Raw genomic sequence first — 23,621 nt, 5'->3', positions numbered from 1 at the left:
TGGATACACTCAAAATACAAAAAATCAGTGGTATTCCTGTATACTTACTACAAAAAAGTTGGATGTTGTAACGAAAAATTTATAACATAAAAATGGGAAGCTACCTAGGACTAAGTATTTAATAAAAGATTTGTAAGACGCCGAAACTGGTTTGGCTCAGTGGATAGAGCGTCGGCCTGCGGACTGAAGGGTCCCAGGTTCGATTCCGGTCAAGGGCATGTACCTGGTTTGCGGGCATATCCCCAGTGGGAGATGTGCAGGAGGCGGCTGATCGATGCTTCTCTCTCATCGATGTTTCTAACTCTCTATCTCTCTCCCTTCCTCTCTGTAAGAAATCAATAAAATATATATTTAAAAAAAAAAAAAGATTTGTAAGACCTTTATGAAGGAAATTAAAATACTTCACTGATACATGTTTAAAAAACATACAGACACCATGCTCACGTTAAAGACTCACTATCATAAAGCTGTCAAATTATTGAAATATAATTCATATGTCAAGAAAAGCCAAATGAATTTTGAAAAAGAACCATAAGTAGGAGCCCTGCCCTAGCAGATTATCAAGAAAGTTGGGGTTACCTTCCTGTTCCCTTGCTCTGAAGGAATGTGATTTCGGAGTAACAGTCCTGGCCTCTCTCCATCCTCTCACTCCCTGGCTCTTAGAGAAGGAGGGCCTTTTCTGAGTGGTGAATTCAGAGAGAAAAATAAAACCTAAGTCTTCTTGGCTTAGCCTCGTCTGGGTTCCTGCAGGAGCCATCTGACCGCTCTCCGCAGAGCAGACATGGAAGGGCCTGCCTCTGCGGGGAAGCCCAGGTCCCTCCCGTTCACACTGTGACTGTGAGGGCAAGTTTAACTTGAGTGACACTTGCAAGCTCTTCTTATTACAGATCTAAAGCCACATTTTCCAAGAGGCTTTATCCGTAACAAAACTGACATTTTGATTTCTATTAGTCTGTCTCTTGTATCTCCTGTCTCAAATTGTTCCACATGTCAGGGGGAAGAGGGATGCTATTTATTGGGCATCCTCAAACTTCAACAAGGCTTACAGAAATTACATCTTATAATAATTACACATGTGGTACTAGCCTAGGCATTGACAAAACAACGGCGCAGAACAGGGAGCCTGGAAACACATCCATGCATATACATGAAGCTGGTATATAAAAGAGATGGCATTATCAAACAGTAGACAAAGGACAGACTCTTCAATAAATGACACTGGGACAATTTGCTGCTTGTACAGAGCAAGACTCGGTGATTCATCAGGTAATGTGTGGGTTACCTCTCTTTTAAAAAATTATTTTAGGTTATTTACCATTCTGTTATAAAAACTCTCATGGATTATATACCTATTTCCAACTAGATCACACATTCCTTAAAGGTAGGCCGTGAGTCTTATACTTCTTGTTATGCTCCAGACTTTACAGAGTTGATGCTAACTAAATAAATGTCTCCTAACTTCCTCCTCCTCATTTTAAAACTCAGTTCCTATCCCTCATTCCTTAGGACACATCAACACTATGCTTTTATAATTATTTTTATATTCTGACTAGAATGCTTTAAACATTTGTGTATTTGCTTAACAAGAGTCCTATCTAAAATCAGACATCTGGAACTTGCATTTTGAAGATCATATGAGACAAAAATAAAAAATGTCAAAGTAAAGGTTAATCATATGTGTTGTTTTCTTATTATCCTCAAGACCTATCCTCACGGCACAGAAGAAAATGAAACCAATCTTGTACCTTCCTCCGCTCAAATAGTTTTTCCATTTGACATTGCATTTCGTTCTCACCACAAACTGGTGAAATGAACAGGGCAGGGATTACAGATGAGGAAATTACATTTCAGAGGCAGGACTTTAAGTTCACACAGCAGGTTAGAGAAAAATCAGGGATCAGAAGCCAGTGCTCTTTAGAAGAAACCATGCTGTTCCAAGTTGTCTAACTTTCTAAAGGCCTAATTTTCCATTCACACAATTTTCTGAATTACTACCTATCATTAAAGATTCAAACTTTAAGAATTATTACATGGCTAGCGTCAATAGCTTTCCATTTATTTAAGTCAAGTGAATCACTCTAATGTCTTCTTGGCAGACTTTCCACCTCCCCTTCTCTTTTTAATAATATTTTAAAATTTTATTTTTAAATTACAGTTTACATTAAATAATATTTTGTAATAGTTTCAGGTGTACAGCACAGTAGTTAGACAACCATATACTTGCAAAGTGTTCCCCCCAATTTTCCAGTACCCACCTGGCCCATATACAGTTAATATATTATTGACTGTATTTCCTATGTTGTACTTTTCATCCCCATGACTATTCTGTAACTACCAATTTGTAGCTCTTAATACCTTCACCTTTTTCCACTCAACTCCCCTCTGCTCTGGCAAGTATCAGTCTGTTCTCTGTGTCTATGAGTCTGTTTCAATTTTTTTCTTTACTTTGTTCTTTAGATTCCACATATTAGTGAAATCATGCTATTTGTCTTTCTCTGACTTATTTCATCATGTGGCTGCAAATGGTAAGATTTCACTCTTTATTATGGCCCAGGTTATTCCACTGTATATATGTACGACCACTTGTCCATTGATGGGCACTTGGGTTGCTTCCATATCTTGGCTATTGTAAATAACACTGTAATCAACATAAAGGTGCGTATATTCTTTAGAATTAGTGTTTTGGGTTTCTTCAGATATATACCCAGAAGTGGAATCACTGGGTCATAAGGCAGTTTCATTTTTAATTTTTTGAGAACCCTCCATACTGTTTTCATTTTTTAAAAATATGTTTTATTGATATTTTACAGAGAGGAAGGGAGAGGGATAGAGTTAGAAACATTGATGAGAGAGAAACATCGATCAGCTGCCTCCTGCACACCCCCCACTGGGGATGTGCCCGCAACCAAGGTACCTGTCCTTGACCGGAATCGAACCTGGGACCTTTCAGTCTGCAGGCCGACGCTCTATCCACTGAGCCAAACCGGTTAGGGCCATACTATTTTCCATACTGGCTGCAACAATCTGCATTCCCAATAACAGTGCATGAGGGTTCCCCTTTCTCTACATCCACCCCAACACTGCTTGTTTGTTGATTTATTGATGATAGACATTCTGACAGGTGTGATGTGGTATTTCATTGTGGGTTTTTTTTTGCACGCCTCTGATGATTAGTGATGTTGAGTATTTTTTCATATGTGTATTGGTCATCTGTATGTTCTCTTTGGAGAAGTTTATATTCAGGTCCTTTGCCCACTTCCTTATTGGATTGCTTATTGGTGTTGTAGGAGTTCTTTGCAAAACCTTTTTAGTTTGAGGTAGTCTCATTTGTTTATTTTTTTCTTTTGTTTACCTTGCCCGAGGAGATGTATCAGAAAAAATATTACTAAGAGAAATGTCCAAGATTTTATGGCATATGTTTTTCTTCCTGGAGTTTTATGGTTTCGAGTCTTACCTTTAAGTCTTTAACACATTTTGAGTTTATTCTTGTATATGGTGTAAGAAGGTGGTTTAGTTTCATTTTTTTGCATGTATCTCTATCTGTCCTATTTTTCCAACACCATTTATTGAATAGACTGTCTTTACTCCATTGTATGTTCTTGACTCCTTTGTAAAATATTAATTGAAAATCTAGGCATGGGTTTATTTCTAGGCTCTCTATTTTGTTCCATTGATCGATGTATCTGTCTCTATGCCACTACCGTGCCATTTTTATTACTATCGCCTTATGTATGTTTAATACCAGGCGGCATGATAGTTCCAAGTTTGTTCTTCTTTTTCAAGATTGCTGCGGCTACTTGGGGTCTTTTGTGGCTCTACATAAATTTTTGGGTTACTTGTTCTAGTTCTGTGAAATACACTACTGGTATTTTGATAGGAAGTGCATTGAATCTATAGATTGTTCTGGGTAGTTTGGACATTTTAATGATGTGAATTCTTCCTATCCACAAGCACAATATATGCTTCCATTTATTTGTATCTTTTTCAATTTCTTTCTTCAGTATCTTATAATTTCCCAAGTATAGGTGTTTTACCTTGGTTGAATTTATTCCTAGGTTTTTTGTTTTTTTGTGTGTGAAGCAACTGTAAATAAGATTGTGTTTTCTTAGTTTTCCTTTCTGATAGTTCCTTATTTGTATATAAAAATGCAACCAATTTCTGATTATTAATTTTATATCCTGCTTCTTTACTATTCATTTATTAGTTTTTATGTGTATGTGTGGCATCTTCAGGGTTCTCCATATATAGTATCATGTCTTCTGCAAAAAATGACAGATTTACTTTTTCCTTTTCAATGTGGATGCCTTTTATTTCTTCTTCTTGCTGACTGCTGTGGCTAGGACTTCCAGTACATCCCTGGAATGGACATCCCTGTCTTGTTCCTGATCTTAAGGGAAATGCTTAAGTTTTTCTCCACTGAGTATGATGCTTGCAGTGGCTTGTCAAATTTGGCTTTTATTATGTTGAGGTATCTTCCCTCTATACCCACTTTGCTAAGAGTTTTTATCATAAATGGATGCTGGAACTTGTCGATGCTTTTTCTGCATCTATTGATTTGATCATGTGTTTTTATCCTTCCTTTTGTTTATGTGGGGTATCACATTGATTAATTTGCAGATACTGTACCAGTCTTGCATCCTGGGAATAAATCCCACTCGGTCATGGTGTATGATCTTTATAATGTATTGCTGGATTCCGTTTGCTAATATTTTGTTGAGGGTTTCTGCATCTATACTCATCAGGTATATTGGCCTATAATTTTCTTTCTTTGTAGTGTTTTTATCTGGTTTTGGAATTAGGATAATGTTAATACAATCAGGTTGGGAGTCTTCCCTCCTCTTACATTTTTTGGAGTAACTTGAGAAAACAGGTGTTAGTTCCTCTCTCAATGTTTGGTGAAATTCACCTGTGAAGCCATCCAATCCAGGATGTTTGTTTGTTGGGAGGTTTTAAGTTACTGCTTTGATTTCATTAGTTGTAAGTGCTCTGCTCAGATTTTCTGTTTCTTCTTGATTCAGTTTTGGAAGATTGTTTGCTTCTAGGAATTTATCCATTTTTTCCAGATTGTCCAATTTGTTGGCATATAGTTATTCACACCATTTTCTTATAATCTTTTGTATTTATGTGGTGTCAGTTACTTTTACTCTTTCATTTCTCATTTTACTTATTTGGGTCCTCTCTTTTGTTCTTGATAAGTCTGGTTAAAGGTTTATCAATATGGCTTATCTTTTCAAAATCAGGTCTTAGTTTCATTGATCTTTTGTATTGTTTTTTTAGACTCTATTTTGTTTATTTCCATCCTGATTTTTACAATTTTCTACTGTCTACTCACTTTAGGCTTTGTTTGTTCTTCTTTTTCCCGTTCATTTTGGTATAAGGTTAGAATATTTGAGATTTTTCTTGTTTCTTGAGGTAGGCCTGTAATGCTCTGAATTTCCCTCCTAGGACTGCTTTCACTGTGTCACATAAATTTTGGGTTGTTGTGTTCCCATTTTCATTTGTCTCAAGGTAACTTTTGATTTCTTTCTTGATCTCATTGTTAACCCATTCATTGTTTAGTAACATGTTATTTAGCCTTCATGAGTTTCAAACCACTGTGGTCACAGAAGATGCTTGATGTGATTTCAATCTTCATAAATTTATTAGGCTTCTTTTGTGTACTAATGTGGTCCATCCTAGAAAATGTGCCACATGCACTTGAAAAGAAAGTATATTCTGCTGCTTTGGGGTGAAATCCTCTAAAAATACTAATTAAGTCCATCTGTTTCCTTGTTGATTTTATGTCTGGAAGATCTATCCATTGATATCCATGAGGTGTTAAAATTCTCTACTATGATTATATTACTGTTCATCTCTCCCTTTATATCCTTCAAGATTTACTTTACATTTTTGGGTTACCAGGGTTATATCGTCTTGTTGGATTGATTCCTTTATCCTCCACTTGCGGGCTGACTTTAGGCTTAGTCACTAAAAGGGCCTCTGGAGGAACATGAGCTGCACAAGGTAGGTTCTCAGTGAGTCACCAGGGAGGGGCGAGTTGTGTTCACCAGATTGACAGATTCAAACTCAGCACCAGTGCTGGGACTGAGGCCACTCAGCAGAAGTCTCAGGGCACACCCAGACTAGCCTCTACCCGCTGAGTGCCCATGGACCTTTGTGGTGGTGCTGACGTTCTCAGGGAGTTGTCAGGGTAAGGGCAGCAGAGTTTATCACATTTGGCTGTGAAGAGAAGGCTCCGCATAGGAAGGGTAGCGCCAGAGGGAAAAATGGCCCCCACCCCAGAGCCACACAACTTGGTCTCTGATATCCAGGCCCAGGCAGCTGACTCCTTAGCAGGCATGAGCTGAGCAGGGCAGGGCAACAGGGAGTGGGGAGGGTGGGAAAGCACAACAGGCAGTGCTTTCCAGACTGATGCAGTATGGAGGGGAATGCTCCACCCAGGAAAGACGACATCTACAGGAGGTGTGGGAGAGGGACTCAATACAGGCACCTGGCAGCTGTCCCTTCAGCTCTCTCCCCGGAGCCACACAACTCTGTCTATCCTCACATGACTCCACTTCACTCTGAACCACACTCCCTCTGCCGGAGCCAAGGGTGAGTGGCTGCAAAAGAGATTTTGTGTGCTGGTCCTTTAAGAGTGCGCCTGGGTTACTAGCAGACTCGGTATCTTCCTGGGTACTGAATCCCTGCTGATTTTCACAGCAAGGTATTATGTGGGCTCCTCTTCCTGGCTCTGGTGCTCCAGGCTGGGGAGCCTGGCTGAGGTTGAGACCTCATGCCCCTCAGGGGACCTTTGCAGCTGAGACATCCCTCCGGATTCTCCACCACCTCGTGTTGAATGGGGGGCCAGGCCTTTTCATTTCTCTGCCCTTCCTATCAGTCTAAATGTGGCTGCTTCTGTAAATGCTTGATTATACAACTTCTGTTGAGCTGGTCTTCAGCTGGTTATTCAGGTTGATTATTCTATAATTTAGTTTTAATTCCAGTTTGGACCTGGGAGGAGGTGAGTGTAACTTCTACCTACGCTGCCGCCTCTTGGATCTCCATCTGCCCTTTCTTTTTAAGAGTCATGTCTGTACTGACAAAGCCCAGTTAAGTAGTGGCTTGCCCTCAGGGCACAAAAGGCACTGACATCAAACACAAGAAACATTCTAGTATGTGCCTCCTGGTCTCAAGACTGGGTCCTGACAAACCTAACCGATTCCTTGTCTGCTTTCTTCCCTTAACTCTCACAGCCGCTGATCCTGGTGTTCATTCTGTATTTATGACCTTCACTTGTTCTTTAGAAAAGACTCAGGGGCTCGATGTCTCTCCCTTTTATGAACCGTAGGGCTGTCTGCCTCAGCAATGTGCTCAATGATGCTTGCCCAGCCAACCTCCCAACGTTCAAACAATACTCCCTGAACCTTCTCCCTTCCTGAGAGCGCTTCACCGCCCTTTGCCAGGCTGGAGCTTAGTACAGACGTACAGTGGCTGCCTTTCCTTTTCCTCAGATACCTTATTACAGAAGAAAACCGTAAGGCAGGTGTGGAGTGTGGAAGTCAGGAAAGTTCCTCAGGAGACTGTGTACATTACGGTTTCTGCGTGTCAGAAATAAAGGTACTCACCACCTGACCAGTAGCCCATGTTCCATGAAGTTTTTCAGGTTGGGAAGGGTTTGCCTCAAGTCTGGAGTCCCAAGTCCATGTTGATATCTTAGCTGCAAAGGTAAAAAAATAGAATTAAAAGAAATTCTGGCAGATACTAGGCAATGCTTCAGAAACATGATCTATTAAACATGTTGGTGTTTTTTTACTCAAAAACAGGAAATATGAATGTATGATCCCAGTATCATCAACCACACTTTTGGGATGGTGTTTAAAAGTACCCCTTTCATTTCTTGCTCCTTTGCCCCCTAAAGTTGGAAAAGATCAAGAATGACTAACTGTGGAAGCAAAATATTTCAAAGACCCTTGTAGGATTTGCTAACATTGATTGCAGGGACAGAGACCATAAAACCAGTGATTGGTTTTAGATACTGAAGGCTGGATTATATACTCTGAGCACATCCAGCCCTTCTTTTGCTGATCCTCTCTTTGTATAAGCAAGGGTGAGAATCATGCTGTGTTCTTCAGAGAGCTGAAGTGTCTGATACTGCTCGTGCTCACTGCTTATTAAACAAATGAGCGGCACTTCTGACAGAGGATGTGCTCTTGTATCTATAATTTCCCTCTTTCTGCAGAACAAGAGCACAGAGCCGAAGACTAGCATGAGGAAACTACGGTCTGTGGGCTTGATCTGCTCTTAGTTTTATTTACTTCTGCTAGAGGCTGCTTTTTAAAATTAAGTGCCCTTCTACGTTCCTTGAGTATCCTGCTAAATGTTTTCATCTGTCTGTTCCTTGCATCCTCTCACTCTGTCTCTGAATACCATCTGCTTCCTTAATTGACCATAATGAGATCTGAAATAGGTCCATGTGCACATTCATACACATGCTCACACACATAATATCAAATACACAGTAAGTGTGCAACACAGCCCGGCAGAAATGTATTTTTCAAATGAGATGATACATATGCAAAAAGCACTTTGTAGCTGTATATTGTACAAATGTGAAGGGTCATTAGTTCTGAAGTTTTACTTTTCTGGTACTTAACTTTTATTTATTCATTTGAATTTTTGTGACTTTATTTGAGCCAAACTGTCGACAATTGCCAGGAAGCAGAATCTCAACGTTTGGGATAATGATCTGGACAATGGTGTTTTTTTCACCTTGTTTTATATATTACATCAAAGAGGAGACGTATGTGGGTTACATGAAATCCATTGGTGATAGATTAGGGAGGCGGGAGAAAGCAAAAAGGGGGGTAGTAATCTCTGGGAATGGATAAAAAGTAAAATGATAGACACATACTTCTTTTACTTAGGTGAGTACAGGATAGTTAACAGTCAACCATTAATCCTATATAATAAAAGCCTAATATGCAAATTGTCCCCTCGAAGGGGAGCTTGACCACTAGCTATGACATGCACTGACCACCAAGGGGTGATGTGGAACATGGCGGGTGTCAGCAAACATGTCTCGCTGGCTACCTCGGGGTGGAGGTGATGGGGACAGAGTTGCGGTGAGAATGCAGGATGTCTGCTGAGCTCGCTCTCACTCCCCCTGCTACCTCTCCCACCCCCCGGGAAGCCAGGGGTTGCATGCCGGGGAACCCCCATGCTCAGGTGCTGGGTGCCTGTGAAGAGCCCGCCCTGCACCCACCCTGCCTCTTTCAGGTGAGTCGGGCTGCAGTTGCTGGGACCATAGGGGCCGGTCAGGCTCCCTGTGGGTTTGAGCAGGAGTCGGTCTGAGAGGCAGGCCGGGAGAGAGCGTGCTGCCTGCCTGGCTTCTGTGCAGTGCTGCCCACCCAGCTTCCATGCAGCAGCGCTGGGTGGCCCAGAGGCCCACACTGCGCCCTGGCCCACGGCATCATCTGGCTGCGCTCACTGCATCTCTGCATGGGGACTCGGGTGCGGTGACTCAGGCGGAGGGGGGCACGCAGTGGCCCGGGGGCCCAGGTGCTGCCCAGGGCCCAGAGGTAAGCTGAGACCTGCCCTTCCATGCCAGACCTCATGCTTTGATCGCCAGCCAGGCCTAGGGGCAGCACCCGTGCACGAATTTCATGCACCGGACCTCTAGTATAACAATAACAATGAAGGAATTTATGGTCTCCAGTCCTGGAGCCCAGGTGCATTTGGTTGTGCCCCGACAGGTCTGGAAAAGGGAAGTTACAAGTTACTCTGACATGTTACCTTAGATGCAAAAAGACAATAAGCTCAGTTAAGGTAAAGACTGACCTTGTCAGGGAAGATACTGGCCTAGTACATGACTACTCACCATGATAGCTTTTAGTTAAAGTTTTAATTTTAGACCATCCTTTGTAGTTACCTTAGGTCTTTGAGTTTGCAAGACTGTCATGCAGGCCTTCCCTGAGCTTGTCAGGTTACCATGTGGCTCCTTTCGTCCCCATATCCTTCTTTTGGTCATAAATCAATCCAAAGGATGCATTGATGACCAACCTTTTGGGTGGATAATGGAGTCCGACAGTGTCTAGCACCTAACTTTAAAAGTGACCAAGTCAAACATCTAAATATTTTCTTCTTTTAAAAAATAAAATCATGACCAACAAAAAAATATTAAAGTAGGTCTTCCTTTGTTTGTATCTAGTACTCAACTGATTTTTCACTTAACAGAGAAGTTTATTCTCACTACAATGAACTTTTAAAGGAAAATGCCAAAACCGAATCGGGTCTCTGGAATACTCACACAATGCAAGGCAGTAGAAACAGAATTTTAAAGCCAAAAGGAATTGTGAATATTATTTAAGCCAATACTTTGCTTTTGCAGATGGGAAAACTGAAGCCCAGAAAGGGAAAGTAAACTCTCTAGGACCACAGAGCTCAATGGCAAAGATATTATTAGTCAGAGCCTCCCTTTCACAACCATGTTACTCTGCCATTTACCCCAGAGTCAGAGGAAAACTGGTAAAAACACTTGAAAAGACAAAAGGAAAGTATTTTTTCCCTTTTCCAAAACTTAGCTTGGTGACCTAAGTCACCTCCTGAGATTTGTTGACCTTGAATTATAAGATCTACTCCATATTAAATGACATCATTTCTTATATTAATATAAAAGCACTTTTCCATACATTGATAAAAGTGAAATGGCTGATATCCCAATATGACATTCCTGAATTCATTGTTTCAATAAAAAAGTGAAATTGTTTACACATGGCATGGAAATTTCACCTGTGATTCATACTGAAAAATATTAAATATCAAAAAACCATACTGAAATAACACTAAGCTATGTGTCCCTGAGCCAGTACATAGTCAATTGCCTGCCCCAGGTCCACAGTGGAAGGTGGGTGTTGAATTCTTTTCAGAGACCACAATGAAAATTTGCCTGCAAGTCTGATTTCAACCAAAAAGGGAAAATGTGGGCATTTTGAGCCTCCACCCAGGCCTTAACTCTTCATTTGCTGCATAGCACAATTATTTTTTATCACAGAATCTTAGAATGTGACAGCTTAAAGAGACACTGGAGATCATCTTCTCCAACCCCCCTTTTCATAAATGAAGAAACTAAAAAAATAAAAAAATAAAAAAAGAAGAAGAAGAAGAAAGAAACTAAGACTCAGTAAAGCAAATGTCCTGCCTAGGTCACAGAGCTGATAAAGGACAAAGCCAAGGCGAGAACCTAATAATAACTCCAAAGTCTTTCTACCACGTCATCCTTTTAATTTTCAACATATGAGATCAGCCAAAGAACATATATGTACATATGCATAGGCCATGGACACAGACAACAAAGTGGGAAAATCCAGGGAGAGGGAGTGGGGGCTGAAGGACAAAGGTCTGGGCGGGGGGAGAGGAAATGGGGGACATCGCTAAGAATGTTAACAATTAAATTAGAGAAAAGAAATTCACACATAATACAAATACATTAATATCTATAATAATAAAAGCTTAATATGCTAATTAGACCAGATAGCCGAACGACCTTCCAGAAGTCCTTCTGGACATCACCGCAGCGGCGGGGCCCAGGCAGAGGTGGTTAGGGGCAATCAGGCAGGCAGGCAGAGTGGTTAGGGGTGATCAGAGAGGCAGGCAGGTGAGCGGTTAGGAGCCAGCGGTCTCAGACTGTGAGAGGGATGTCCAACTGCCGGACATCCCCTGCCGGACATCCCCTGAGGGGTCCTGGACTGTGAGAGGGTGCAGGTTGCCATAAGGAACTTCCCCACCCCCCATGCACGAATTTCGTGCACCATGCCTCCAGTTTAAAATAAAGTATATGTACTGTTTAATAAGTTGAAACTTCTATAAAGCATATAATGAAAAAGCAACAGCTCTCTGTTCTTCATTAGCAACTACTTTTAACCGCTGTTTTTCCATATCTCTGAATAATATACTTATATTAATATTTCTTATTCTTCCAATTTTAGCCATCATCTACCATGTTCTTATAATGAAATATAAGAAGTTAGCTCTCCCATATTACTCTTCTCTTAGACTAACATTTTATCCCCTTACCCACACAATATCTACTTTTATTAATGCATACAAGGATTTAACTCTGTATTCTCCCAAATATACTTCTGCCTCCTCTCAAGATATTCAAAATCACATTTTTGTTAAATTAATATTCAGTGTTTACTTTACTATACCTACAAAAATACTGTTCACTGCTGAGCTATGTAATATACTATTCCCTTTTTTTGTAGTTTTTGTTTGTTTTCTTAAAGTGCTATTTGCCATTTTTTCCCACTTGTTGAGTACCTATGAACCTATCACTAGATCCTCCCCAAACTAGGACAAAACCTTAAAATCATTCTCAATCTGATTAAAAACATCATATAACCCATCACGTCCATTTGCTCCCTTGGAGATATTTCCTGAAGCATCCCCCTCTCTGCTCCAATCTGAACTGGCTGCTCTCTAGGCTTGTTCCATTGTTATCTTCCTAGGACTCTCCTTCACCATCACCTTGGACATTTTGATTACTTCTCTTCTGTGTTGAAGCTGTTGTTTTCCTAGATCTCATGACTTCTTTCTTGATTTACAGCCTCATCTTGGTGGAGCATATCCTAGAATAACTTTCTGGGAAAGGGAAGCATAGGAGGTATCTTTTCTGACACCTTGAATATTTACTAGTAAAAATACCTTTATTTCATTCTCACACTCGAATGATAGTTTGCCTGGGTATAGAATCCAAGGCTGAGAATAATTTCCTTCTGAATTTCTAAAGTATTGTTTTACTGTCATTCTACTTTGCATATGGCAATTGAGAAACCTAGAGCCTTTCAAAGTTCTATGAGTCCACTCTAAATGCTCTAAAAATTATAGGCTTTAACCACATATCTAAGGAGTTTGATATAAAACTATGGTTAAGGTACACACACAATGTGAGTGAGGAAGAAACATCAGCCCACTTGGCCCCATTTCTGGTTTTGCCCACCTCTGATGGTGTCGGAAGTCAAACTTGGCTGAAAGAGTCAAATCTTTCCTGATTCACTTGAAAGGCAGGTCTGATGGAAGAGTCTACAGGAGATATCTCTCTGGACACCTCGGGGGAAGTTTATAAAAAGAGAAGGGGTAGGATGGGGTTCCTTTCTGTACTATACTATGTCAGGTAGAGCTGACCACTATCAAATATGTTCCTTCAGGGGAGGAATAAATCTAAATGTGCATTAAGTAATTCTTTAACACAGTGGTTCTCAACCTTCCTAACGCCGCGACCCTTTAATACAGTTCCTCATGTTGTGGTGACCCCCAATTTCATTGTTACAAATTGAACATAATTAAAGCATAGTGATTAATCACAAAAACAATATGTAATTATATATGTGTTTTCCGATGGTCTTAGGCAACCCCCGTGAAAGGGTCGTTTGACCCCCAAAGGGGTCACGACCCACAGCTTGAGAACTGCTGCTTTAACAAGTTAACACTCTAATTAGTAAAAAAAAGGAAGGAAAAGAAGGAGCAAGGTCAAGGAGGAAAGGACAAGAATAAGAAGGAAAGGAGAGAAAGAATTACATATCCCAAGTTCCTACATGCCCTAATCATTTATTCAACAAATATTTACTTAGTGTCCACTGGGTAAGCACTGTGACCCATTCTGTCTTTGGAATGACGGCCCTGGGCTCACTGTTCCCACAACAGAAAGGGGTGGGAACCTTTTTTCTGCCAAGAGCCTTTTGGATATTTATAACATCATTCTCGGACCATACAAAAGTATCAACTTAAAAATTAGCCTGCTATATTTGGTCAAACATTTAATTAACTCGCCCATTATGCCTTGGTAGGGCCAGACCAAATGATTTTGCGGGCCTCACACAACCGTGTTCCCCACCCTTGCCATAGAATGTGTAAAACCTTGAGCAAGTTACTAGTACATAACCAACTGGTGCCTTGTCTATAAAACAGGACCAACAATATTTGTCTCATAAGATTGTTGTAAGAGTTCAATGAGGACTTTTATAGGAAATGGAAACTCCTGAGGCCTGTTTTTAGAGGGTAGTCATTAAAACAGTCGAGGGCCTGGCCGAAAGCTACAAGAGTTAGAACTTTTTCTTGTCAGCAGTTAGAATCGACTACAGGGTTTTAAGCAGGAGAGTGAAGGAGGAAAACAACTCCAGAGGCAACTGGAAAGGACAGGTTAAAAGACTGAAGTACTCCTTTCTTTGAGAAATCTTACTGTGTGTTCCATCAAAACCTGCCCTCACCAACTGTCATCAATACCACACTTCCCTCAACGCAGCTCCTTCCGCTCTCACTTCTGATTGGGAAAAGCAGATGCCAAGAAACCCAGGCAAATAAAATATTGCTGTGGGTCTAACTGCCTCAAATTAGTCTCTGAAATAAACACCTTTTGTAACAACTTCCTACTGCACCACCACCCAAAGAGTGTAAGCAGTTTTTAAGTGGAATTTTGGTTTCAATTAGCTTGAATTTCAGCGTTACTCTGATTGGTTTAGAACTCCATGGGGGCAATTAAATTTTTGTGCAACTACTAGGTGAAAACTACACATAGACGATAGGTTAGATGGGAAGTGGGGAGAAGCTACGTTCAATGGTTTCCCTGGAAAAATGAACAAATGCTACTGTCTACTAGCGAGAGAAAATTCCTGTACTAAAGTAACCAGGAAGGGCTGGCTGTATAGTTACTGGAACAAGCAAAAAGAAAGAAAACAAGAGCAAAGGATACACTTAGACTGCAACAGACAACTGTAGCCATGTCAGTAACATCAACTATCTTCTCTTTGTTTCCTCTCCCACACCACCTTTCTGAATAAAAATAGAGTATTTGTCCAAAGCCTCATGCTGGTTCCATCCCCAAACACTACATATTCACTGTGAGTTTCACCAAATAGGACATATCAACTATGAAGTTAAAGCTCTTGTAGTTGAAATAACTAGTTTCTACAGCTTGATAAACGGTGCTCCATTCATGAGGTAAGACCATATGCAGCTTCGGAGATCATATTTGAAAGTAAAGTGTGATTGTTCTTCCGAGAAATATATGCTGAATTCTTATACTCAGTGAGCATCTTCTTATTGAGCTAAGAGGCCTAATTTAATATCAAAGTGCTCAATCTTATCTTTATTTTATAAACACACAATTTTTCCAGGCCAGGAAAGACTCCGGGGGTTCAGGAATCATTTTGGCATTTAGGTTTTGGCAGGAGAAATTCAGTTTAGACAAAACACACACACACACACACACACACACACACACACACACACACTTCCAAACTACACAAGGCCGCTTATTGCGTGGCTTATTAGTTCCATATGGGGCTGGAGCTAAGCTGCATGATATGTTTGATACAAACCGTCTGTCACCGTGAGGGAATGTGGATTAATACAATGCTTCAATAAAGGATACTAAAAGATCAACACTTTCGTGATGGGATTACAATGAATTTGACTACAAAGAGAACTGTTCTCGAGGAACTAAAACAATAAGAAATTAAAAATGCACATATGCATCAAAGACTTAACTTCACAGTTCTGGCTTATGTAGCTAGAAATCTCTATAGGAGTAGTTATCAATGTTTCAATTCACTTTTAAATGCTAAGGGTTCGCTGACATAAAAAGAACTAGATTAAGAGCTCAAAAAATGGGCACCACCAAGTCAAAAATAAAATCTGCCTTCCGAGAAGAAAATGCAACTCTTTCAAAGATGTGGGAAAGCTACATAAAGAATACTTAATATGAGCAATAATGTTGTTTCTTGCAGTGAGTTGATGCAATATCTACCTCTAAGGGAAAGTATAAGAACCTGATTATGAGCCTCTAGTTGCAAGAACAACCTAAATATTTTTTCATCCCCATCTATAAACCATGCCAGTTCTTTTCCAAAATCGATATGTTATAAGGTAAACACTGGACACAGTTGAGGCCTGCCATTCTGAGGTCTGAAAAGCCTAAAAGTCAAATTTAAAAGCTCTTAAGTCTAAGAAATGGAGAAGTTTCTTCCATTCCTCATTCCAATCATACCACCAATTATGCTTAGAATTCGGGATTCATGAGAGAGCTAAATGGCACCTTTGAGAGCACCAGCCCACCTGCTTCACTTACTTCACAAGGTAAGTGAGAGATTAAGTGGCCTCTCTAAGGTTGAACACATTGAACCTCGGAAACAGAATCTACATTTGCTGAGTTCTAACCACAGGCTCTTTTCTTTATATCATAAGTTGTACTTATGAGGCCAGTTTATATTTGAGTCAAACTTATCATTATAAAATATGTTATGTTAAAAACACTTCAATTAAAATGGACCTTTGCTTCAGAAGCTTATGTTTGTCAGAAAAGAACCAGAAGCACTATTAAACTGATGCATCTCTGGAGTCAGCATGATCTGTGTGGTCTCTATTGTTGCCAATTTTTGTGAGTTTCGAAAGAGGGTCAGTCAAGCATATTGCAAATGGATAAGCAAAGCAGAACTGGAAATTTGTTAAAGTTAGGTAAATCAGCCCCCCAGTAGCAACTGGAATCAGCTTTAAATAATGAAGGTTGCCCGGCTGGCGTGGCTCAGTGGTTGAGCATCGACCTATGAACCAAGAGGTCACCTTTCAATTCCTGGTCAGGGCATATGCCTGGGTTTCAGGCTCAATCCTCAGTAGGGGGCATGCAGGAGGCAGCCGGTCAATGATTCTCTCTCATCATTGGATGTTTCGATCTCGATCTCTCTTACTCTCAGAAATTAATAAAAATAAAAATTTTAAATAAATAAATAACGAGAATTATTTTCCCTAAGGCTATGTGAGTGGACAAATATATAGTCAGATCCATTAGAGCAGATATTCATCTGTCAGGTCTAGCAAGCTCAATCTTGGCTCCCTGCCCTCATGTTAGTTCTGTACACCCTGATTTATCCCAAACTACCCTGTATTGACCTTTGACCCAAACTGGATTTCAGATTCCCTTGGTAGCTAAACTTTGCTCTCTAAACTGATCAAACTCAGCATTTCTGCTTCCAATTCACTTTTATGCAATCTTGATGTAAAGAACTGTATCAGATAAAGAAGATCACAGTCTAACAGGGCAGAGACAGTTTTCTAGAACGTCTTGTAAATGGAATCGTGGAATATTTTGCCTCTCATGCCTGCCTTCTTTCATTTGTATTTTTGAGATTCATTCATATTGCTGCATATATAAATAGTTCATTCCTTTTCATTGCTGAGTAGGATTCCACTGGATGGATATGCCACAAATATATATATATATATATGCCAGTTAATAAACATTTGGGTTGTTTCAAGTTTTGGCTATTATGAATTAAGGTGCTATAACATTTGATTTGCACCTGTGTATAGCATAGGGTTTTGTTTGGACTTGTATTTTTATTCTTCTTGGATCAATACCTAGGAGTGGAATTTCTAGACTGGATGGTAGGTACATGTTAATTTTTAAAAATGCCAAACTGTTTTCAAAGTGGCTATACAATTTTGTATTCCCCCAGCAATGTGTGCTTCAGTTGTTCTGCATCACTTAAATCTGTTATCATAAATTTGACTGTACAAGGAATACAGAAGCCCATTCTGGCCTTTCCCCAGGAATGTACAGTGACCACAAATACCTGACATGACAATTGGAAAAAATTACGTAATTCACTTCAACAAATGACTATGGAACAGCTTGTATGTGTATGCATGTGACCGTAGTGATAGGTGAAAGTATAGGTATGTATATGATGTTGTTTATAATAGGGGAAATTGGGAAATAATTTAAATATATGCTAGGCCTTCGGCCAGGTTCTATGGCAGAATGATAACTGTGTTAATGATAACAAAAATAATTATATAGCTGATAATGTTTACTGAGTAGTTTAATTATGCCAGGCATTATGCTAAACATTTCACATTATATTATTTCCCTCGGTCCTCACTGTAACTCTATTATGGTTTGAAGAAACTGAGACTTAGAGTTAATAAGTGGTAGAGCTTGAATCTGCAACCCTTGAATCTGACTTCTAGCACTTTAAATTCCTACCACTTAACGATAATGGGAATACCAGTAGCAGCTATAGCTCTTCTCAACATGCAATCTGTGCCAGGCGGAACTTAGCTGTTTATTTATGTCATTTCACTTAATCTGCATAATAACCCCATGAGGTATGTCATACAATTCTTTCTATGCGCTTGAAGTTTAAAGGAGTTGGTTGAAATTTCACAGGTAAAGGGCTGAGGAGCTGAGATTGGACGTCCCAGTACAGTCTAGATATGGCTTACAAGTTGGTTAGGACGGATTGTTTTCTCATTCTGCCTTTAATTCCAATACTGAGAAAGAGACCCCTCAACTCTTGAAACACATTCCTTCTCTTGATATGAGACATTTGACATAGTTACATCTCCACTTAGTTGTTGTTCAGCTAAGTTATACATATTTAGTCTTTTTAAATCTTTGCTTGGAAATCAATCCCCACAGGCTCTTCATCATTCTTTATGTCTCTGAACTCCCTCCAGTTTCCCTTAAAGAATCTGGTAATGAGGTGCCCTAAATGGAACACAGTTTTCCAGAATGCTCTTTTCTCTCATTAATGACTATTTTCCTTAGAATATTAATTTTACTATAATATCAACTTCATGCCTTTTAAGTTTTCTGGTGAAATTCTTCTGACTTCACTTGAATTACATTAGAGTCCAAGCCCATGCTCCCACTGTTTAGTCTCCCTGGTGGACCATAAATAAATGTAGCTTTAAAAAAACAAAACATCCCCCCAAACATAGCCCCATCCCAACAGCAATGAACTGTTGAGCTCACATTGCTCCTCCAACTGGACAGATGCTCTTCAAATTTGGTCTGGAATAATTTTATTCATCTTTTGATCTCACAATTCATTTAACAAAAAGCAAACAATTCATTAGATATGGACTGAATACCTACAACAGGAAAGGTATGCAAGGTGTGAATGGGTATGATGACAAACTGACCCAGCCATGGGTGCCACCCTTCAGGAGGCTACCTCCTAACTGCATGATAACTAAGTGAACCTAGAGGGAAAGTACAACCTTCTATGAGAGTGTGAAGGGTGGGGCTAGTAGGCAGAGTTTTAAGATGGCTCTCATAACTTTCAGCCCTGTTGTTTTTCCTTTGATTATTTTATGTTTATGATAAAGGGAGATTATCTCGATGGGCCTGATCTAATTACATGAGCCCTTTTAAAAACAGAGTTTTCTCTGGTTGGTAGCAGAAGAGAACGTTCAGAGATATGAACTGTGAAAAGGACTTGAAGGGACATTGTTCGTCTGAAGATGGAGGGACCATGTGAAGAGGAATGCAGGAGGCCTCTAGGACCAAAGGGTGGCCCCTGGCTGCAAGCCAGCAAGCAAATGGGGACCTAAGACCTTCAGCTGCAAGGAGCTGGATTCTGCCAACAATTTAAATAAGTTTGGAAGTAAATAATTCTCAAGAGCCTCCAGATAAGAGCCCAGAGTGACTGACACCTTGATTTTGGCCTTGTGAGACCTGGAAGCAGAGAAACCAGATGAGCCCACCCAGATTTCTGACCTACAGAACTATGGGATAAAAATGGATGCTGTTTAAGTTGCTAAATTTATAGTAATTTGTTATGAAGCAACAGAAAACTAATACAGGTGGAAAAGATTACATCTACCTTTTACCTGAAGATATTTGGAGTGAATTCATGAGGAAAATGTGGCCTGAGCAGTTCCTTGGTGAACAGATAATATGTTTTTATTTTATTCTTATTTATTGATTTTAGAGAGAGAGAGGGAGAGGGAGAGGATGAAAGAGAGAGAAACATCAATTTGTTGTTCCCCTTGTTTATGTATTCATTGTTTGATTCCTGTATGTGCCCTGTACGGGGATTGAACCGACAACCTTGGCTTATGGGGATGATGCTGTAAGCAACTGAGCTACCCGGCCAGGATGGACAGATTGCATTTGGTAAATCTACTGCATGCCAGGTAAAATGGGGATAGCTCTACACAAGGGCCCGGAGGTTTTCAGTTGGCAAGTAATGTTCTGAACATTAAACACATGCTGGGGCATACTCTCCAACGGCTCATTTGAGTGCTTAGGGGAAGGGGTACAGTCACTGAACAATCATCTCCAGCTTTATCTATTTTTGGGAGTCTGAGTTTTGTTCTCCAGAGATTATGGTTCTCTAAAATATTCTGGAAGATCTTGTCAGGCTAAAAGCCAAATCTGGATGTTCAAGTCTATGGAAGGCAGACAGAAAAACTAAAAAACACTTGAATGACTCTTCAGAACAGGACAAAATCTCTGGTTGTTAAGGCAAAGCACACAGCATTAAGTGACCTAGTTTATCAAGCTGGGGAAGCACAACACACACATGTGAGCTAGCTATGTAAACTAGCTACGGGAACAACACCGTGTCTGTCCCTTTCTGTTCCACCTTCAGTCTTAAATAGGACAAAGAAGACAAGCAGCTGTAATCAGCTATTCATTCAGTCAACAGACATTGAACACCTTCTATGTGCTAGGCCAGTGATGGCGAACCTTTTGAGCTCAGCGTGTCAGCATTTTGAAAAACCCTAACTTAACTCTGGTGCCGTGTCACATATAGAACTTTTTTGATATTTGCAACCATAGTAAAACAAAGATTTATATTTCTGATATTTATTTTATATATTTAAATGCCATTTAACAAAGAAAAATCAACCAAAAAAATGAGCTCGCATGTCACCTCTGACACGCGTGTCATAGGTTCGCCATCACTGTGCTAGGCCATGGACTGAAGTTACAAAATGAAGAAGAGGCAGTCCCTGCATTTGAAGTAATCCTAATAAAAAAAAAAGATATTTATAAATGAGAACCACAATTATACTAAAGAATAATGAGTATGACATTAGAGGAAATGATAGAAACACAGAGGAGGGACACCTAACCAAGTCTAGGGTGGACAGGGACATTTGGGAAGGAAGTGATAACCTATCGGAGCTGTGCAGTACAAGTCTGATTTTATTAGGTGAAAGGGTAGGGAAAGTTTTCCAAACAGAGGAAGCTGCATGTGTAAAAGCCCAGAAGCAAGAGAGAACATGGGAAACAGCAGTTTGAAATGGGAAAGACAAGGGTTGAGAGTAGAGTAATGCAGGGTCACCACAGGAAAGAGCAGCCTAGATAAGAAAACCTTAAGCAAAGTTCCAGATTCTGAGGGTCCCAAAGAAGTAATCAGAATGCCAGACAACAGTGACAGGTGTGATGGAGAGTTTCACAGTTAAATGGCCTGGAAGAAGGATGATGGTTTTATATGAAGGAAATTAATGGTCTGGAGAAATGGGCAAACTACCCATCCCTCCCTCCACCTTCATTACTTTCTTGCTTGGGGGAGAGTCAGAGTAAAAGTCTCCAATGCAAAAGGTTACAGGTTTCAGTTAAGATAAAGAGATAAGATAACCAGATATCAAGCTATATTATAAAGCTACTGTTCTCAAAACTGCCTGGTATTGGCACAAGAACAGACATATAGACCAATGGAACAGAACAGAGAACCCAGAAACTGACCCAAGCCATTATGCTCAATTAATATTTGACAAAGGAGGCAAGAGCATAGAATGGAGTCAAGACAGTCTCTTCAATAAATGGTGCTGGGGAAATTGGACAGATACATGCAAAAAAAAAACCACACAAAAAAACTAGACCACCAACTTACACCATACACAAAAATAAATTCAAAATGGATAAAGGACTTAAACATAAGTCAGGAAACCATAAAAATCCTAGAAGAATCCATAGCCAACAAAATATCAGGTATATGTCATAGCAGTATCTTTACTAATACAGCTCCTAGGACAATGGAAACTAACAAGAAAATAAATAAACAGGACTACATCAAAATAAAAAGCTTCTGCACAGCAAAGGAAACCATCAACAAAACAACAAGAAAGCCCACTACGTGGGAGAACATATTTGCCAATGTCATCTCTGATATGTGCCTAATCTTCAAAATTTATAGGGAACTCACACAACTTAACAAAAGGAAGATAAACAATCCAATAAAAAAAATGGGAAAAGGACCTAAATAGACACTTTTCAAAAGAGGACATACAGAAGGCCAAGAGACATATGAAAACATGCTCAAAGTCACGAATCATCTGAGAGATGCAAGTCAAAACAACAATGAGTTACCACCTCACACCTATTAGACTGGCTATCATCAACAAATCAACAGACTACAAGTGCTGGAGAGGATGCAGAGAAAAAGGAAGCCTCGTGCACAGCTGGTGGGAATGCAGACTGGTGCAGCCACTGTGGAGAACAGTATGGAGTTTTCTCAAAAAATTAAAAATGGAACTCCCATTTGACCCAGTGATCCCACTTCTGGGGACATATCCCAAGAAATCAGAAACACCAATCAGAAAGGATATATGCACCCCTATGTTCATAGCAGCACAATTTATAATAGTTAAGATTTGGAAACAGCCTAAGTGCCCATCAGCAGATGAGTGGATTAAAAAACAGTAATACATCTACACAATGGAATACTACACTGCTATAAAAAAGAGGGAACTCTTAACCATTTGCAACAGCATGGATGGAACTGGAGAGCATTATGCTAAGCTAAATAAGCCAGTCAGAGAAAGATAAATATCATATATGATCTCACTCATTTGTGAAACATAATGAACAACATAACTGATGAGCAAAAGTAGATCCAGATTCAGAGAAGCATCGAACAGACCGATGTCCAACCTCAGAGGGAAGGCAGGGAAGAGAGGGGTTAGAGATCAACTAAAGGACTTGTATGCATGCATGTAAGCATAACCCATGGACACAGACAATAGTGGGGTGAGGGCATGTGCTGGGGGGTGGGAACGGCTAGGGAGAGGTTAATGCAGGGGGGAAGGAGACATATGTAACACTTTAAACAATAAATTTAAAAAAACACAAAAAAAGACTAATCACAGAGATTAGGTTAAAAAAAAAAGGGAGAGAGAGATGGAGAGAATTTTATGTCTACTAGGGGCTGCAAGGGTCTCACAAACCTTACATAAACATGTCTGGAGGCTCCAGCTCGAGTGAAGATGCCCTTGAGGTCTATGGAGCTGAACCAAAGTCTTCATTTATTTTTATATGTTTTTATTGATTTCAGAAAGAAAGGAAGGGAGAGAGAGAGAGGACCATTGATGAGAGAGGAATGCCATCTATCGGCTGCCTCCTGCATGCCCCCTACTGGGGATTGACTCTACAACATGGGCATGTGCCCTCTAATGACCAGATACTTCATTCATCCCCGGGCTTTCCATTCCATTGTTGATCTATCTGTTAAATAATATTTCTTATGTGAGCTAAAAATCTCCTCTTTCTGGTTTCTATTTGTATTAATTAAATCCATCAGCAAGGTTTAATTTTTTTACTCCTTCCCCTTGACAGCCTTCCAAACAGGAAGACAATTACCTCCTTCCCTTGGACATATCCTTTACTTACGTTTTGGACTCGTCTAGAATAATTATATATTTAACATACACTTTTTCAGTTTTATCAATAACTCCCATTACAATCTCTATCAGATCAAGTTGTTTAAAAGCCACATGAAGTAAGCTTCGCCGGAGAAGGGCTGCTTGGTTCCCAGAGGATCTCTGTTTTGTCTGTCTCATTGAGCGCTCTG

At 40.0% G+C, this 23,621-nt stretch overlaps 1 protein-coding gene across 2 annotated transcripts in view; it reads right to left on the bottom strand.

The window, feature by feature from the left end:
- UVRAG (UV radiation resistance associated) overlaps positions 1–23,621 on the bottom strand; it is a 284,006-nt gene that overhangs the window by 27,037 nt on the left and 233,348 nt on the right. For both annotated transcript variants that reach the window (XM_081098742.1, XM_081098743.1), the window contains one exon: positions 7,608–7,699. In XM_081098742.1, the coding sequence (XP_080954868.1) occupies positions 7,608–7,699 (92 nt within the window). The remainder of the gene's footprint in view (positions 1–7,607; positions 7,700–23,621) is intronic.

This window comes from Myotis nattereri (assembly GCF_964212035.1).
Source record: "Myotis nattereri genome assembly, chromosome: 9".
Classification (NCBI taxonomy): domain Eukaryota; kingdom Metazoa; phylum Chordata; class Mammalia; order Chiroptera; family Vespertilionidae; genus Myotis; species Myotis nattereri.
Note: the sequence above shows the minus strand (reverse complement) of the source record. Positions and strands in the feature narration are given on the sequence as shown.